The sequence below is a fragment of the Perognathus longimembris genome, chromosome 6 (genome assembly GCF_023159225.1).
Source record: "Perognathus longimembris pacificus isolate PPM17 chromosome 6, ASM2315922v1, whole genome shotgun sequence".
Taxonomy (NCBI): Eukaryota; Metazoa; Chordata; class Mammalia; order Rodentia; family Heteromyidae; genus Perognathus; species Perognathus longimembris.
In genome coordinates, this window is record NC_063166.1 from 55140581 (window position 1) to 55161180 (window position 20600).

At 37.5% G+C, this 20600-nt stretch overlaps 1 protein-coding gene across 2 annotated transcripts in view; it reads right to left on the bottom strand.

Annotated features, from left to right (window-relative positions):
• Positions 1–20600, bottom strand: part of Macrod2 (mono-ADP ribosylhydrolase 2) — a 1728876-nt gene that overhangs the window by 154843 nt on the left and 1553433 nt on the right. For both annotated transcript variants that reach the window (XM_048348774.1, XM_048348773.1), the window contains exons 9-10: positions 19350–19431; positions 1574–1618 (exon numbers count right to left, since the gene is read on the bottom strand). In XM_048348774.1, the coding sequence (XP_048204731.1) occupies positions 1574–1618; positions 19350–19431 (127 nt within the window). The remainder of the gene's footprint in view (positions 1–1573; positions 1619–19349; positions 19432–20600) is intronic.

A 20600-nucleotide genomic window follows, 5' to 3' on the forward strand; every position in this document is an offset into this window, starting at 1 on the left:
TGATGTACAGAGAGGTTACAGTTTCATACGTTAGGCATTGGATACTTTTCTTGTACTGTTTGTTACCTTGTCCCTCATACCCACCTCCCCCCTCCCCCTTTCCCCCCCTGTGGTGTTCAGTTCACTTACACCGAACAGTTTTGCAAGTATTGCTTTTGTTGTTGTTTCTCTTATTTTACCCTTTGTCTCTCAATTTTGGTATTCCCTTTGAATTTCCTAATTCTAATACCAGTACACACTGTTTCCCATTCACTCAGATAAGATTACAGAGATAGTGTAGATACAATCACAAGAAGGTGATACACGAACATCATCAATAGTAGAAACTACAGATACACATGGGATGTTGAAAGTAGTTACAACTGTGATATAACAATCATTTCCATAAAATGGAGTTCATTTCACTTAGCATCGTCTTATGTGATCATAAGGGTATAGCTATTGGGCTCTTGTGATCCTCTGCTGTGACTTGCCTAAACCTGTGCTAATTATTCCCAATAAGGGAGACCATAGAGTCCATGTTGAAAGTATACTTTTCAAAGATGGCCACCCCTACATTTTAGGCCTTGCATGCTGTGCAGAACCATGCTTTATCAAGAGATTATTATTTCCCCTGCATCTGAGTGACTTGTTCCATGGAAGTGATGCCATGAGACTTTAAAGCTTAAGTATTAAAAAAAGGTACAGTTTCTGAAGTTCACTAATTCTTTTGCAAAAAACTCAGCTGGTCACCAGGCTATAAGGAATCTTAGGACACTGAAAGAAGCCATGTGGTAGCATTTCATAAAATTGTCCCAACTAAAGTTCCAGCTGATAGCTGAAATCAGTTACTAGCCAGGCAAATGAATGAACAAGTTTTCATATGATTCTAGCACTGGCTGTTGAGCCTTCCTTGTAAGCCCCGGACTTCAGGAAACAAGATGATTAAATTATTTTGGTTGTGTAGTCTGTATTCTTGATGTAGAATATACAGGCATAATAGGTGATTATTATAAGTAACAACTGTGGGAATCATTTATTTTTTTCTGAATAATTACTTATTCATTGTCAAAGTGATGTACAGAGGGGTTACAGTTTCATACATAGGGCAGTGGGTACATTTCTTGTACAATTTGTTACCTCCTCCCTCATTTTCCCCCTTCCCCCTTTCCCTTCCCTCTCCCCCCATGAGTTGTTCAGTTGCCTTACACCAAATGATTTTGTAAGTATTGCTTTCGGAGTTGTTTGTCTTTTTATCCTTTGTCTCTCAATTTTGATTGTGGGAATCATTTATTATAGAACTTTTAACTATAGCATCATGTTCCATTTTTTACCTTAGCTGTCAGGAAGTTCAGTCTAACTTTATGCTTGGAAGATAATGAGTTTATTTGCCTCATTAGTAAAACTACTTCCTTAGTTTATTATATTGATCATGTATTTCTCTTTTATTAACCTTATTTTGTTTTGCATCAGAAAATTATAGTATATATTTATATAGCATATATAAATATATCACATATATAATGTATATATATTATATATATGAAAAATAATTCCTCATAACCCCCGAGTAATAAAATCTTAAATTTAGTACCTGAATCTTCTTTCATGTCAACATCTTCTTCTTCATCATTATCATCTATTAGAAACAGAAGAAGAGAAAGTTCTATAAAAGCTGAGGAAAAAATAAGTAAATAAAAGCTGAGAACATCAACATTTTTTCTTTTCTTTTTCTTTTTCTTCTTTTTTTTTTTTTTTGCCAGTCCTGGGCCTTGGACTCAGGGCCTGAGCACTGTCCCTGGCTTCTTTTTGCTCAAGGCTAGCACTCTGCCACTTGAGCCACAGTGCCACTTCTGGCCATTTTCTGTATATGTGGGAATTGAACCCAAGGCCTCATGTATATGAGGCAAGCACTCTTGACACTAGGCCATATCCCCAGCCCCAACATTTTTTCCATGGAGCTGAATAACATAATTATATAAAAGAAGAAACAGCGTGTATTTCTCTTTTCTCATATCATTCTAAGCTAGAAGGAAAGTGTCCATGTCAGAGAACAAGTGAACACCAAAGGTTTACATTTCCTTTCTAGAAAATAATTGTGTATTTGTAACTAGCTACATGTGCAGTGATTTGTTTTACTTGTATAAGATATGCCTGGTCATATCAGTCATTTCAATTATTCAAGTTGTAAATCACAGACTTTAGATGTTGCATTTTTCTGCATGTGTTATAGGTATGTATACTCGAGATCTCAAGTACTGGAGAAATGTAGAAAAATATGTCAGACACGTGGACATATCACATCTATGTACCATGCAATGAAAAGTACTGCTTTGCTATTCGGGCCATAGATGTAAACCTTTAATCATGTGCTTTCATGGTCCCTCCTAGTCATATCATCCTCAATTTATTCCTCTCAGCTCCATGAATAACCACTTGCAAATGGACCAATGGATCAGAGGATATACAATTTCTATGCATTATATATGGTATGTTTGAAGTTTTGAACTTATATCATCAAATCTTTCTTTGAATGTTCTCCATATTTGGCACTGTGATGTGACAATGGATCCCTAAATTTCAGTTGTTGAAATACTGACCCTCTAAGTGGTGACATTGGGTGGTGAGGGCTTTGAGGAGTAGAACCCTCATGGATGGGATTAGTAGCCTTCAAAAAAGATGAAGAGACAGGCTTTGCCCTTTTTCTGCATGAAGAAATAGGGAGAATATAGATCACTGTAGGGACCTGGATCTTTGGCAGACAATGTAAGTACTGTAGCTATACCTAGGATTTCCAGCCTCTAGACAGGGAAAAGTAAATTTGTTTTTGATAAAGTCTTCTTGTGAATGGTATCTTGTTGCAGCAGCCCAAATGCACTAAAACACTAGTCAGTCAAGTCCTGCTTGATTTCCATATTTGTTCCTCTCTTCTCATATTATTGTGGATTTTGTTTTGTTTTGTTTTGTTGTATGATATTGGGGTTGAACTTGGGGTTTTTCACCTGCTAGGCAAGGTGCTCTATCACTTGAGCTACACCTCCAGTTCTTACAATCTAATTCTCTCTCTTTTAAAAAAAGTATATTGTGCCTGAAGAAGGAAGATTACTACTTCTCACCTAAAAAGATCTTAACCATCAAGTACATTATGAAATGATAATGACCGAGGTCATTGTGCTTTTGGTAATCTAATTCTGTCTCACTGTCAGCCTGATTTCCAGCCTCTAGCTTCTTTTCCAGAGAGCTCCTCTGCTTGCTAGACACAACTGAAACAAATACTAGGATTTTAATAGCCTCCAACAAGCAGCCTTTCAAAGAATGGCTGACAGTATTTGCAAGTCAGTATTCCAACTCTCTTGCTTTTCATATTCATTTAAAAACATCTGGAGTTGTTCCTCATTATCTCCAAAAGCCCTTTGTCATTGGGCCTCAGATATCCAGAAATAACTGGTTTAGTACTTATTCAACTCATATAATCTTCTCTTTCTCATTACTCCCCTCTACTCATGTGTCTTAGACTGGCTTCTCAAACAAAGTAGCTCCACCTGAATCCTTCATTCAAGACTTTATTTGAGGAACTGAGAACAACACAGGGATTATGATACTCAAGCAAAGGGAAAGACATATGTGAAAATGCATGGGTGTGAACAGACAAGTAGTTTTTAGTGGGGGGAAAAAAAGCGAATTCTATGGCTACAAGAACAGCTATGTGAAATACTCCATTCTAGCTGAAGCCCTTCCATGCCAGATGTGATGGTAGGTTTTAGTAGTCAATGTGAATCGGCCACAAAATGGCCAAACATTTTTCTGTGTGTGTGTGTGTGTGTGTGTGTGTGTGTGTGTGTCTGTGAGGGTATTTTTGGAAAAGATTAACATTTGAACTTGAAGACCAAGTAAATACATTGCTTTTCCCACTGTTCCTAAGCATCAGACACCCAGGAGGAGGCCTGGATAAAACAGAAAGGCTGAGCCTCCTAATATTAATGGGGAACCTTCTGCCTAGATGCTCTCATGCTTGGACATATTTTGTTCCTAACTTTGAATTCAGACTTAAACATTGGTTCTTGCTGGGTTTCAAGCTTACAAATATTCAGAATGGAACTTTATTATTGGTTCCATCAGTACTACATTAGACCCAAACCATGAACTTTCTCCCAGATCTCTATTTGCCAGCTGAAGACTGTAGGACTTGGCAGCCTCCATAATTTCATGACACATTCTTTATCACAAATGCTTTTCCACATATACATATTGTTAGCATTTCCCTAGCCTCAGGTCTTTAGCTAGTCCCATTAGCCCCCAGATCCACCCATACCTAATGAGCCACTCCTACTCACTATTAAGACCTACTTACTTCCCCTTTACCCCCGGAGAGAGACAAATTGCCACCTGGATAAGGTGCAGAGGCCATGTAGCTCTTTCTCCCGTGGGAGCTATGGCCCCACTAATAAACCTCCTTATGAACCTTCTTCTCTGTTCTGTGATTCTCTCTGCATGGTCCCCTGGGATGGCTGGGACATATGCTTTCACATATATGTATGTATCTGTGTTTCTGTATGTATATTCCGACAACAATACTGACTAGAAGTAGAAAAAAAGAAAGAAAATCCTCAGTATATCCCAGGGTGAAGTATTAAACCTTATTGGTGAGTAAACAACTTTAGACAGAGAAGCCATACACATATCTTAAAAAAAAAAAAAAAAACCAGCAAGATTTAGCCTGGTACCAGTCATTCAAATCTGTCCTAGCTACTCAGAAGGTCTGAGGATTTTGGTTAAAAACCAGCCTAGGGAAGAAAATCAGTGAGATGCTTATCTCTAATTAATCACAGAAAAATCCAGAAGTGACTGAAGAGGCAGAGTGCTAGCCTTAAACAAAAGGTGTCCCGGCATAGCACCCAAGCCCAGAGTTCAAGCCCCAGGACCAGCAAAGAAACAAACTTTTTTTTTCAATGATAAGAATTTATACATGCTTTCATGTTTTGCTATTATGTGTATAAAAATCAAACTGGAAAGCATATGTTGTTTCATATGAAACAAATTGACTTTAATTCAACAGTACAGTATTCTATAGAATGTGCTTGAGTCATATTTATGTGACATCTTTCTACACAGTTTTTTGTTTTCCTAGCAAAATCAGGAACCCAAAAGACAATGCATAAAAACAGATGATGGTTTATGAAAATAGGAGAAGGGAATTATGTCATTCAAAATTTGGAAGTGGTGATGAACCAATGGAGTACCTGCACAGGGCTGGCTGCTACTCTTTTAAACAGTTCTTCAAGCATCCTACTTCTGTGTTTGAGGGTCATGACAGAACTCTAAGTTTCTAGCCAAAGTGATATAAATACCTTTTCAAAATAGTGAGCCATCTATCAGATTTTATGGTTCTGGGTGTTAAGAAATGGGAGCTCAAGGGGAAAAAATCCCCTTCTCTTCTGGTTGTAGACCACCCACAGGCTAAAACCACATTTCCTCTTAAAGGAAGGGCTTCTTGGGTGTTAATTTCATAATAGAAGCTGTTTTTTTTCACCACACCACTTTCTGTTAGAACATTGTGTTGCGCGCTCTACATAAAATTTACATGACTATGGTCTTATTTTGATTTAAAAATTATGTGAAAACCATCTAATTGCTCCTGAGAGATCAGTTTAGGGCAACTCTACAAGGAAGTGCCTAACCAACCTGGAGATATATAATATCTATTTCATTTTCTTCTGTGGAAGATATAGTTAATATTATTTTTAGTCTAAATCATCATAACTGTCTTCTGAGAAGCAAAGATTGTTTCTCAATGATGAACAGGTCACACTTGGAAATCAAAGACATTCTAGGATTTGGAGTGACTTGAGACCTTGCTTTTCCTTTTTCCCTTGGGTTGTTGTAATTAATAAAATGTTTGGAAAAGTTAAACTAACAAACTCATACAAATAACCCTTCTCCCCAAACCAGAAGGTATTGCTTGTAAGGTGTTTCAGGCCTATAATCTCAGGGGCTACATACAGATCAAGACTTTTTGTTCAAGGCCAGCCTAGACAATAAGTTAGCAAGTTTCTACTACCAAAAGTAAGTTTCTCAACCAAAATAATTCTGACGTAGTGGTTCATGTCCACAATTCAAGCTATACCAGGGGTGTAAGTAGAAAGATTATGGTGTAAGACTGGCCCTAGGCAAAACCCATCAAGACCATATCTGAAAAACATCTGAAGCCAAAACAGGCTGATCTACCCTAAGAAATAATCTACATTTAAGCAATAGAGCATTTGCCTAGTAATCACTAAGCTCAGATTTCAAATCAGTACTGGTCAAAAATTAAAATAGAGCAGAAGTTCTCAAAGTGTAGTGTCTAGATCAATAGCTCCATTATCACTTGAAAACTTGTGAGAAACATAAATTCTCAGGTGCTACTGAAAATCTGTCAAGCCTGAAGCTTTGTAGAGTGAGTCTCTTGGTCAGCCCACCAGCTAATGGGAATGCACACTGGAGACTTAGAACTTTAGGACCATTGGTCTAAAATACTGATTCTGAAGTGTTGGAGGACAATCTTTCAAAAAGTAGATATTCATCTTTTGGGATGCCTAAGCCAAACAGAGTTGTGATGTCTCATTAACACTAACGTAATGGAGAGTGGCCAAGGTGGGTCTGAGGAATAGCTATGCCTCTCACAGGATGTTATATGTTGCACTGAAAATGGGGAGGAAGATCCCCACATAAGCTATGCAGCATCCTCTCTACCCTTGAGGGAATAAAAAGACAGACACTGGGAAATAATAAATTGATTACTCTTGTCCAACTTTTAGAGATGTCTTCACACATGGGTGGATAATTCCACAATCCTCATGCAGGATTTTATTTTTGTGTACTTTTATGTCATGTACTTGCAAGTCCTTTGTCTTAAAAAGCATAATTTCTTATGATACAATTCTGGTATGCTCCTTATCCTTTCGGTATTTCATTGCCAATGACTCCTGGGAACAATTTCCATCTGTAGAGAAAGAAACTATTATTACGTAAATCATGCTAATGGGGGTTCCCTCGTATTAGTGAAGATGTTGGAATCCTTGTGGTTTCTCTGAGACCTGACAAGCAGAACCTCTAGCAAGAGTGACTGATGTGGAAAATTTCTCACAGAACCTAACTTCCACCAGGAAGTTGAATACCTGGCCCCAGAGAATTGAACAGATGGCAAAGTGCATTCTTTAAGGTAGTTGATAGGAGTGGAAGAAAACTTTTAAAAAACAGATAAAAGCAGAATTCTTTTTCCTTCCCAGTTTTTTTTTTGTTTGTTTTTGGCTAAGATGGGCACTCAGATGTCCTTTATTTTTTAATCTATCATTCAACAAAAGGCATTCGCTTAGAAAATGGCACCGTTTACTGCTTCTGATTTTGCCAGCTGGGCACCTGATAGAAGCAAATTACTTAGTTATGAGATTGAGGAAGAGAAGCACTGAGAAGTAGAAGGACAGACTTTGAATTTGCTTGTGCATGTGCTGAGTTGAAGATGCCTGAGAGACTCGCAGTTGGAGATAGCCTGTGTGCAGATGGCTATACACAGTGGGATGGACTAGGCACAGACCAGTATAAGGAAAAGTGGCAGATAGAGCATTCCCAGGGTAAAAGATGTTCATTCAAGTATGATAAGGACTCCAAAGGGTCTTGTGAGCTCATGTGATCAAGGACATGCTGACTGGTTTCAGTAACCAAGGTCAGCCCATGAAAGAGATTCTAATAACCTCATCAAGGTTGATTGCAGTTGAACAGCAGAGATAATCAGGCCATTGTTATGGACTAAGCAGTGAACAGCCAATGATGGAGACAGAGCTGTGTGTTTTGTGTGTGTGTGTGTGTGTGTGTGTGTGTGTGTGTGTGTGGTGTGTGTGTGTGTGTGTGTGTGTGTGTGTGTGTGTGTGTGTGTATACACATGCCAGTCCTAGAGCTTAAGCTCAGAGCCCAGGTGCTACCCCCGGGCTTCTTTTGCTCAAGGCTAGCACTCTACCACTCAAGCCACAACTATACTTCTGGCTTTCCAGCAGTTAATTGGAGATAAGAGTCTCACTGACTTTTCTTCCTGGGCTGTCTTTCAACCATGATCCTCAGATCTCAGCTTCTTGAGTAGTTAGAATGAAAGACATGAGCCAGCAGTACCCAGTGAGAGAGCAACTTTTAAACATACATGGCTAAGAGTAGAAATCATGTCCCTGCATTAACATAAGTTGGAGGATTTCCAATATCTTGTGTTTATTTTTATCTTCATAGTTGCTTCTGTGCCTTACTAGCAATTATTTCATTCATAGACTATTCTTCCAAAGAAATTTCTTTCCCCTCCACTTGCTTCAATGTTTCCAACTAAAGAACAGAATGGAATGGAATGATCTTCCAAAAGTACCCTGCCAGGTTTTCTGTAAAGATGCCTACACTATCCTCCTGTCACCAAGTAGCATTTAGTAGTGTCTGTTTTGCCAGAACTCCCTAATGAGATGAAACTCTACTTAGTCAAGGCTCGTGTTCCCAGGTCCTTATTTGTTCTGCTGTTTATCAGCATTTGCTACACTCATTGCACACTCACCCCTTTGAAGGGACAGATTGCTTTCTGTCTCTGCCTGGTGCTTGTTCCTGCATTCAGGTTGCTTGGATACAGCAACACTTCACTGGATTTTCATTGAAGGCAAAATGTGTTTGCAGCTTTTGAGGCCCATCAAGTGGAAATGGTTAGCACCCATTTCCTAAGAAGGCAGTAAACTCATTTATGTCACATTACAGAGAGCATGTCTTGTCGAATTCTAAACATCAATGTGAGCTGCACATTAAATGTGCACAAATGCACCATGTCTCCTTGAGTATTCATAATTAAGGAAAATTCAGAATTTGTTTACCCTGCAGTTTTTCTATGCACTGGTTATGCCTTTTGGGGGCAAATAATGTAATTCTTACTTGATAATTTTCTTCTTGTTTCTTTTGCTTATTCAAAGATTGCAGGTATACAGGTTTCTATCAGTGCTATAACAAATTTTTATTTAGTGGCTTATAACTAAATTAAAGATGAACTTACTATCTTATAGATCTATAGACCAGAAGTCTCCAATGGATCTGATTAGGCTAAAATCAATCAATAAACAGGGCTCTATTTTTGTTGTTGTTGCTCTGGAAGCTCCAGGGAGATTCTTTTTTGTTGTTTCTATATTTTTAGGAGTCATTCATGTCCCTTAGCTAATAATCCTCCTCCTCCATCTTCAAAATCAGAATCTATTTGCAAACTCTTTTATAAACCTCCTCTTCCTCACATTGTTTTCTCTGTTTTCTTCCAATTTTACATGATCAATAATTACATTGGGGGGCTGGGGTTATGGCCTAGTGGCAAGAGCGCTTGACTCGTATACTTGAAGCCCTGGGTTCGATTCCCCAGCACCACATATACAGAAAATGGCCAGAAGTGGCGCTGTGACTCAAGTGGCAGAGTGCTAGCCTTGAGCAAAAAGAAGCCATGGACAGTGCTCAGGCCCTGAGTCCAAGGCCCAGGACTGGCAAAAAAAAAAAAAAAAAAAAAAAAAAAAAATTACATTGGTCCTATTCATATAGTCCATGATAATGCTTCTGTCTTAAAGTGAACTGGTTGCAACCTTAATTCCATTAGCAATGCTATGCTCTCTTTCAATGTAACCTAACATAGTCAAGGTTGTGGTGTTTAGGAGGTGGATAATTTTATTGTGGACATTCTTTCTTTAAAAAATTTTCTCTTATATTTGTACTTTGTCTCACAATTTTGATTATAAATTATGGTGTCTCAAAGGCAAATGATAAACCTCAAAACTATTTCCAATTAATATTAGAAGGGATTAAGGATTAATATACAGTGACATCTTACAAATGAACGAATAATGTACACCAATAAAATATGCATAGCACATGATTAGCAGTTTCATAAAAGAAATTTGGAGATCAAGGAACTGAAAAAAAGAATAAATCATATTTATAATAAAAGGAATGAACATTATTGCTCATTAATTACCACATTCCTTATATAAACTGACAAGAGAGCATGAGAACAGGATCAACTGAGAAAAGCTAGAGAAAAGTAGTTTCTCACATGCTGTTCATGGATACTGAAGCTCAGATGGCTTTATGGTAGGAATGGCTGTTCAAGTTTTCATCTCTGTAAATGGAAATGGCTACAGTTTTTCAGAGCACAATGATACAAAACTAGTGACCTATTTGACAAAGTATTGTGTGTGTACTTGACAAAATTAGTTTAGTTGTATGTGTGTATGCATATATATATATGCATGCATATATAAATATTTTTTGGTGTTGGTACTGGAGCTTGAGCGCAAGGCTTCATGCAGTCACTTAGCCTGTTCTGTTTGAGGCTTGGTGCTCTACTGCTTGCACCACAGCTCCAATTTCACTTTCTTGGTAGCTGAGTCTTAGGGACTCTTTTTCTAGGGTTGGCTTCGAACATCAACCTCAGACCTCAACCTCTTGAGTAGCTAGGATTATAGGTAAGAGCCACTAGTGCCTGATTGATTGTCTATACATTTTGAAGAAATAATTCCACTTTCTAAAAAATTATTTTTTAAAAAAGGAACAATGCTAATACCTATAAAGATGATCTTCTGTAATTGTGACTTATAAATAATTATAGAGTAATTTATAAAGTTAATTTTAAAGTTCCATTGTATGACTTTGGGTAAATGTTAGGTAAACAAAATTTTTATGTTTTTGAAGAATACCTACTGTAATGAAAAAAATCTTCATGATTTGGATTAAGTAACAAACAGAAAGTTGTAGGTCAAATCTCTGGTTGCTTGCTCCTTCTGTTTCTACAGACAAGAAGGATAAACAAAATTTAATTCATCTCTAGGTTGTGAGAAAGGATATGGTTTATGTTTTCTTCTCTTAATTTATCCATTTTTTGTTAAAATTATACTTTAATAAGTTATGCTTTTTAAAAATAATCATCACAGAAATTGAGGTGCTTACTTTTAAAATGTTAATAAAAATAAATATGGATATTTTAAATTATGTGAGGCTTAGTCCAGAAACCTGTATAAATATCCATTTTTAATGCTGCTCATTATATTTACACTGGACTGTAAACTATGTTAGCACAAGATAAGAATGAAGCACAGAAATGTTAAGCTATATGTGCAAAGCCACAAATCCTGTAACTCTAACAAGATTGAAGCTATTTGTTATATGACAAAGCTAGTATGCCATGGGTGCATTTGACTCTGTCAAAGTCTTCATTAGGCACTGATCACTTTTCTCAGAATATTACCACCTGTCATCAATACTGCCTTCAAGGGCTATCTTTCAAGCATTAGGTTGACATGGTAAGAAGTAAGAAAATTTTAGTGGCTCAAGACACTCGTATTTCATTACTGTTCTTGGAAAATTGATAACAAAAGAAGAGAGGAGAGGAGAAAAGAAAGGGAATGGCAGAGTGCCATGTGATTGGAGGAATATCAGTCCTCCAGTTGTTGTGTCATATTACTGCAAGAAGTTTGCACCTAGATTCTGTAGTAAGCAAGTCACTTCAATTACTTTTCCGTCTCTTCAGGTTTGCTATGAGAAGAATCATTGTACAGGGGAAAGGCCTTGAGGTCAGACTTGCCCAGCTATATGACTGTGGTGAATCTACTTAGCAATCATCAGCTCTATCATCACTACCATTCCTATGAAGGAAAATGAACCTGTGGCATCAGACTGTTGTTGAAAGTCCAGTCCCTAAGAAAATAGGCAGAATGAATCCTTCTTTACAGAAGCTTCTCCATACTGCATACTGATAAGTCCATTTTGAGCTAAAAATATATTGGGTCAAAAAAATACAAGCCAGCTGGATGCTGGTGGCTCACACCTGTACTCTTAGCTACTCAGAGGGCTGAGCCCTGAGGATCAAAGCTCAAAGCCAGCCTGGGTAGGAAAGTCCATGAGACTCTTACTCCAATTAACTTCCAGAGACCCAGAAGTGGTGCTATGGGGGTTGGGAATATGGCCTAGTGGCAAGAGTGCTTGCCTTCTACACATGAAGCTCTTGGTTCGATTCCCCAGCACTACGTATATGGAAAACGGCCAGAAGGGGCGCTGTGGCTCAGGTGGCAGAGTGCTAGCCTTGAGCAGGAAGAAGCCAGGGACAGTGCTCAGGCCCTGAGTCCAAGGCCCAGGACTGGCCAAAAAAAAAAAAAAAAAAAAAAAAGGAAGTGGTGCTATGGATCAAATGGTAGAGCACTAGCCTTGAGCAAAAAAGCTCAGGGATAGTGCAAAGGCCCTGAGTTCAAGCCCAATGACTACCACCACCACCAACAACAAAATGCAAGCAACAAATCTAATCTACTGAATATCAGAGTGACAGAGTGCCCTGTGTAGTTCCTGTGTCCCCTCACCATCATTTGCCTGACTGGAAGCTGTGGCCTCCTGCCCCTGGCCCTATACTGTGACAGATACCACATAGTGATACTGCCTATCAATAGGCAGGGAAAGAATCAAAATACAAAACTTAAAATGGACTGATGTGATATGTATTGAATAAATATCACCTTCACACAGTTATAATGTTTTATAAAAAAAAATCCTAAATTCAGCCATTATCAGATGGGGACTGTCTGTATAAGATCCATCTTGTTTCTCTTTAGCTCAAAAACTTTCTTTTCCAACCTGATCACTTCTAAAAAGAAGGCTGTCAACATTTCTCAGAGATTCCCAAGTCTGGAACATGAATCCTTTTTTCCACATTTCCTCTGAACTGAATGCCTCCTTCCTGTTGCCTACACATCACTTGGCATCTGTTCTTTACTTGCACTCATCCTTTATAGATCATTATAAATACTGCATTTGTCATGAAACTTGCCCCATTTAATGTGGTCCTCCAAGGAATTTCCCCTTAATTCCTGGATACTGAGAATGTGCCAATGTGATATTTGATTACTTGCTAAATTGTGTTTCAAACATCTTGCATAAAACTTGCCTCTTCTGGAAGTGTATGTGGGTATGCGAGTGTGTATGTGTGTGCATGTGTGTGTGTGTCTGTGTGTGTGCATGAGGCATGCTGTGTGCTATAACTGGGGCTAGAACTTAGGGCCATGCTCTCTTGCTCAGCTTTTTTGCTTATTGTTGGCTCCTTACCACTTGAGCTGAGCCTCTTTATATGACTTTTTACAGGTCCACTGGAGATAAGAGTCTTGTGGATTTGTCTGCCTGTGTGGACTCTGAATCATGATTGTCAGAGTAGGTAGGATTATAGGTATGAGCCATGGCTTAAGAACTGTATCTTAAATGCACAGGTTTCAAATATGGCCAGACACAGAACTTTGGGCAGGACATCAGTAGGCAGAACATTATGACATCTCTGTCTATGTGAGATAATTGCCTTTGCCAATCGAAAGTCAAAGACTGTCTTAGTGTCCTGAGTGGTAGAAGGTTGAAAGCAGTAAATAAAGCTTTTCAACCTCTAACCATTTTACATTTGACATTTGGTAATTCTCTTCTCTGTGTATCTGTCTTGTGCATAGTAGAATTCCCAGCAATGTCTATGGCCTTTAGCCACCAGGGGTTTTCTCTTCTCACATTTATTGCCACAGGGCAAAATCACCACAGATATGAGCGCCCACCATAAAGAAATGGAGGTATTTTCTAAAGAGGAGAAAGGGAATTCTAGAACTTCAAACAGCAGGATTCTTTTTTGTTTGTTTGTTTTGCATTTTGGTGCCGATACTGGGGCTTGAATCCAAGGCCTTTCATTCTCACTTGGCTTTGCCACTTGAGTCGACCACTTGAGTCATGCCTCCACTTCTGGTTTTTTGATAGTATTTTGGAGGCTCATGGGCTTTCTTGCCCAATTTGGCTTCCAACTGTGATGCTCACAACTCAGTTTCCTGAGAAAGGAAGGTATTTCTGGTGTGAGCCATTGGCACCTGGCTAGTATTCTTTGATATAGTTGAAAAATTATCAATTCTTAAGATGATTAGGAGAACCATTAATATATACCTATTAGGAGAAAAATTAATATGTATATAGTAGGAGAAAACTATATCTATTAGAAGAAAAATTAACATATAAGGTCTCTATTAGGATTAAGACTTAACTAAAATTGACCTCCATAATTAAAATTAAGAATCCTTTTTTCTTTCTGTATTCAATTAAAACTATGCATGATAAAGTCCACATACTGTAAAATAGAAACCTTCAATATAAAGAACAAATTGTTCTGAGTTAAGTCACAGAAATATTTGCTTTAGGCAATGTAATCATCCTCTGTAAATATAAATTATTTGCACCTGAAATGTATGAGAATTCTATAGAGCCACCATACTCTCTGCTTTCAAAAAATATATCTGGAAGGAAGAAGTCAAATGTGCTTTGTCCATAGTAAGATGTAAAACGGTTGGAAAGCAAGAAATCACTTCTACTTCCTTTCTTTGTGATTTCTATTGTATGATGGGCACAGAAATGGCACAGAGGGCTGGGAATATGGCCTAGTGGCAAGAGTGCTTGCCTCCTACACATGAAGCTCTTGGTTCGATTCCCCAGCACCACATATATGGAAAACGGCCAGAAGGGGCACTGTGGCTCAGGTGGCAGAGTGCTAGCCTTGAGGGGGGAAGAAGCCAGGGAAGGTGCTCAGGCCCTGAGTCCAAGGCCCAGGACTGGCCAAAAAAAAAAAAAAAGAAATGGCACAGAAATCCCCTACTACCTCAGGACACACTGCTTTTGTTGAGATAGGATCTTAAAAAGGTAATTAAGAAGAGGTAATTAGAGTGGGTCCTTATCCAATATTACCAACATACTTACAAAAAGGAAGCAAGCTCACAGGCAATGTAGAGAAAAGATCATGTGAACACTTGGAGAGAGAAAGATGGACATCTACAAGCCTAGAAGTGAAGCTGACAGCCCCTGCAAAGAACCATGCCAACACTAGATGTTGGACTTCTAGACCCTAGAATTGTAAGAGAATATATTTCTGTGGCTGAAGCTACTGCTACATGATACTTTATTTTTGCAGCCCTAGAAAAGCTATTATAGACAATGTCTACTGACTTGATGGTAATACAATAAAATCTTTCTTCTGCTCATTATCAATTATCTACTCACCTGCCATACTTCAAAAATAATTTGCATAGACTCTGATTTTAAGATGCCTGATAAAGCACCAATTTGACTAATGAATATGCTTATCTTAACTAGGGAAGGGAAGTGGAACAGCAAAATGGTGAGACAAAGGACAAAAAGTGAACCAAGGCAACAGTGATAATCACAAGACAGTATGTTGAAAATGAACTGTACAACTTGGGGGAGGGGTTAGGGGGAAGGTAAATTGAGAGAAAAATGAGGGAGAGAGTAATATGTTTTGCAAGAAATGCACTCACTACCTTACATGCGTAACTGTAACCTTTGCCCAACACCTTGACAATAAAATTAAATTTAAAAAAAGTTCCCTTGGTGACATTTACAGGTATTAGAAGGAAGAAGCATGGTAGTTCAAAAATGATGGCCAGTAGATTAAATTAAGGATAGCACTTTTTCCATACTTTGCATACATTTTGGAAGTTGATCTCAGTCTTCTCCAATAATGCTCTCTGAAAACTAAGCTATTATCATTTGTTCAGTGATAGTTGTCATTCTCAATTTTAAAATAAAGTCCTGTTACTTCCTAGTTAGGGGACAGAGTTTTGTCTTCAAGTTTGTCTCATTTTTCTTTACCTAAAAAGTTGAGTGCCATACAATATTGCTATGGATCCAATTTTTGTACTGACTGACCTATTTTGGAACTCAGTTGTGCTCAATAACCTTTGGTCTACTTAAAACCTTCTTCCATCCCAACAACCCCAAACCCAACATGTACTGCAGATAATGGTCAGGATCAAATTTAATGGCCAATATGAAAGTCATGTAAGTTCCTTGTTTGTAAATATGTTCTTTAACCAATTCACAAACCTGGTGAGAAAGCCCTAGGCATCCTAAATAAAGGAAGTATCCCACAGGCTCTCTTTCTCACCCAAGCTCTACTTGCCAGGTTAGTTTCCTGCTGTTTACAAACCTCCACGGACCTCAAGAGAGCACCACAAAACTTTCTGAACCTTACTTCATCACAGAATATCAGCGGTCACACACTTGAGAACCTTTTTTTCCTTAGTCAGAGCTTCCTTTTCAAGTGAGAAAGATTATATTGGCTTAGGGCTGCTCTCTAGGTTGATAGACTTTAAGACCACCTTAAAAAGAAATTGTTAAGGACAGAAATCACCACACATGGTCAATGTAGTGGCTATACTCTTAGAGTTACCATAAAGATTAACTTATTCATAAACTATTTTGTTAAATGGCAATTCCTTTGTATAAATACTTAAAGATAATATTTTTTTAAAAAGGAATGATGTTCAACAAGAAATGTACTTTATTACCTTATATATGTAACTGTAACCCCTTTGTACATCAACTTGACAATAAAATAAAATTTAAAAATTAAAAAAGCAATGAATGATAGGTTTAGCTGAGTGAAAGCAATCCATAAATGATCTTTCCCATGACTAACATTAGGTAGTAGTTATGTACATGTCACTCATTTTATGTGAACTCTTCTAATTTAACTTTTGTTTATTCTCATATGTTTGGTCTCAGACTCCAGATTGTGAAGCTCATGAATGTAAGATCAACATGCCCCCAAAACAAAGAGGTTTGGTTTCTGGTAAAATGATATTTTCTTCAACTACCACTTCTGCATGGGAAAGGGTTATAACACTACATTCAGTCAGACAAGTCAAGAAAAATTATATTCCAATCCAAGATGGTACAGATATGAATTAACCATAAATTTAAATTAAGGACAGATAATGTATATCATCTATGTCGGTTCACATATTCCATTAGACATCATCTTTATTTCATATTGCATACTTAGGACTACAAATTGCTAATGCTTCAAAATTGCAGAAATACTCCACAATTTTGAGGATCTTGACATTGAGTTTAAAATATATTTGCTATTATAAATATGCACTGGAAATAATTTCATGGACATGGTGTGCTTTGAAGCATTGATATGAAATTGAAGATGATTTTATTATGGCCTTACTTGTTCAAGTACTGAGATGAGTTTTGGATTCATTTAAAATTGCAATATTTTAAACAATTTATTTGCATAGTTATTAATAGATTAGAGAACCCTAAAACTGTCTAATTTTCTAAAATTTGCAGGGTGATTTTTGGCTATCTATCATTGGAAATACCTGCTGGTAGACAGATTTGTTTTACATTAATATATTATTTTTTATCATGTTAGAGTGAAGATAATTCCCATTTTAGAAGACATGAAGATCAATATGATGCCATTATTTTCAAACATCTCAAAGAATTGAAGATTTATAAACTTTTATGAATTATGCTCTGATATTGACAAGACAGGAGAATATTTGCATCACACATTCTAAAAATAGCCATACTTTTTCATAATGAACAATTCCTTTTGAGAACACTAAGAGATGTGAACTTGTCACTAATCATCTCACTGTGTTTGCAAAGGAAATCCAGAAAAAAATGCAAAAAAGGGATCAAAAGATAAAAACCTCATGTATACATTTTTGGTGGTATAGTGATATAATACTTTCTGCACTGAGTGAAGTCTAAGGTTGTGTGTGTGTGTGTGTGTGTGTGTGTGTGTGTGTGTGTGTAAGAGGTGGGGTTTGCATTCAAATAAGCCCACAAGATCTTTGGCAGAAGTGTATTATATATGCATCAGTAAAAATAATAAATGACAATAAGATACTTTGCAGCAAGCTATAAATAAAAACGATCAGATTTCTGAGAAAGATCTGAAATTCAATATCTCAACATCTGCTTATTAAATAGCTATCATGTGCTTTATGCTACAAAATACTGTACTGCTAAACCAATGGGATGAAATGCAAAGAAAGGGAGACTTATAAGGAGGGAGGTAAAGAAGAGGAGCCAAAAGATTACAAGCACTATCCCATTCTTCATGAGTAGGAATCTTACAGAAACTCATGTGGTTCCAGTTAAGAAGAAGGCCTTAGGGGCTGGGGATATAGCCTAGTGGCAAGAGTGCCTGCCTGGGATACACGAGGCCCTAGGTTCGATTCCCCAGCACCACATATACAGAAAAAACGGCCAGAAGCAGCGCTGTGACTCAAGTGGCAGAGTGCTAGCCTTGAGCGGGAAGAAGCCAGGGACAGTGCTCAGGCCCTGAGTCCAAGGCCCAGGACTGGCCAAAAAAAAAAGAAGAAGGTCTTAGTTGAGAACTCATATTAAATACATTTAGCAGATTCACCTTCCAGTGACTATATTAAGGTAAATAACTTTTAATTACTCAGAAGAACTTGTTTGCTTAGAGCATTATGTCAGAGCGGAAATGTCTCCATCTTTTTTTTCCCTTCTCTGCAGCTACACCCTGTCCTTCTCTGATCTACAGGCAGAGCAAGCTCTTGTTGACTCTGATGGACTTATTAAAATGGTGAATGTGTAGCAACACCTTTTATTTGATTCATTTCTACAAACTCACTGCATGAAATGCCACTTCCAATGAAGACAGAATCTTCAGGAAAAAAACAAAAACAAAAACAGCTCTCTGAAAGGTAGGCACTAACAATGCTTACAGTAGCATGAAATTTCCTGAAAGCAATTCTTAGCATGGCTAAGGAAAGCACTTTGGGCTCTGTGACTTTAATGATACCATAAAAATAACAAGGCATTAAACAAGCCTCAGCCTTAATAGGCTAGAAGAGGGAGAATGGGGGAAAATATTTAAATTACCCCAATCCAACTAATGGCAGACTCAATCAATGTAAATCCATTACTCAAGGTTTTTCATTAAGTATAGTTTCCCCTATATCTTAAGAAATGTGAAATAAAGAGAATAAGTACTATTCTCGGGTACCCCTAGAAAGAATCTCTCTAAGTCATTACAATTCGGGATAAGAAAATTGATCAAAATGGGAATGGAATGCAGGACGTCAGAATTCCAACTTCAAATATAAATGAGTTTTGTACATTTTCCAGTGGAGAGACTTAACATGGTTGATGTAGGCACAATGCTCAGAAATCTTACAAGCTGGGGAAATGATAACACATCATGTAATTTAGGGCCAATAGATGGTTGTTAGGAATTACATAGTCCAACCCCTGCTCTTTGTTGTGAGGAGTAGAAAGCCAATGTTGGCCTGGCATCCTCATGACAATACAGTGACCTCATGGGACAGAGTAGCCTAGAATCCAGGATTCCTGTTGTCATGTTCAGTTGTTAGAATTTATGGTTCCAGTTTGTAGGGGTAGTTGACATCACAGAACTGTGGTTGTAACAGTCCTGAAGAATGAATTACAAATAAAGTGATGCCTCCACTTCTTCAATGAAATTGAATAGCATTACTCACCTATAGGGAAAAACTCGCTCATTTTCTTTTTGTAGATTTTGAAGTCAACTTCTAAAAAGACACAGAAGATGATTCGATCCACCTAGAGGCAAATGATAAACACTCAAGGTGAAAAAATATGGCAAGTTATTTCCCAAAACGTTGATGTAGAAAAAACAGTAACAAATAGAAAACTCTTCTACAGATTTTGGTGATATAATGCTTCTTATATCACACACTAAATGAACTTTAAAGTTGTGTGTGTATTTGTGTTTGTGTGTGTATGTGAGAGAGAGAGACAGAGAGACAGAGAGACAGAGAAAGAGATACACAAGAGAATATGTAAGGGTGTGGGTGCTCTCTCTACATAAATAAATCCATAGGCTCTTTGGTGGAAAGATGCTATATAAATCAAATAAGAAATAATAAATGACAATAAGCCACTTTGCAGCAAGCTATAAATAAGAGCTGAGATTCCGACAGGATACCTAGACTTTATGTTCTATAAAACAGCCACACGAGAGGTATAGAGGAGAATGACAATAAACTATGTCAGTAAACAAAGAGCTCTTTGTCCTATTCTTGTTAGACAAATATATTTATCAAACCTGTTCCTATTTGAACATAGCCTAAAAAGCTTCCTTGGAATTTAATTTGCCTGGAGACACTTGTTTTTAGCCTAACATAGTCAGAAATGCAATCAAAATAAAGTACCATTAGTTGACACTGACACAAGGTCAATATAACATTTAATTTGGTAGATATTGTTGAGTAAGTAAATGTCATCTCAAAAGTAAAATGTGTATGTGCAGTCCCTTTTTTTTTACTTTTGAGAGAGCTTCTGCATGTAAGAAAGAGATTCCTTTGAATTAGAGTAGTATGTCAAACAGAGACAAGAAATGGAATATACACTGTACCTCACCTCGATCTTGTAATAAATCAGTAGCTCAGTTTTGTATCCTAAACACAAGTACCACTTTAGCTCCTTTATTTTGACCATACAAAAGTTTAAAAATTATTCTTGTTATCAAATTGTAACCATCAAACTGAACAAACCATCCAGTTAGGTAACTCTCATGATAAAAGTTTGGAGAAGATGGCTATGTGCACAGCAGGACAAAAAGGAACCTAAGTGGATGCCAGCCCATAGTCCTTCTGCTCTCCAAACCTATCGGATACAGATCCTGCAACTAAGAATGTAAATGACAAGTAAATAAGAAGTTCTGAGAAATGGTGGCTGAGTCACAAATAATCAGTGAGGTAGCCTGGCAC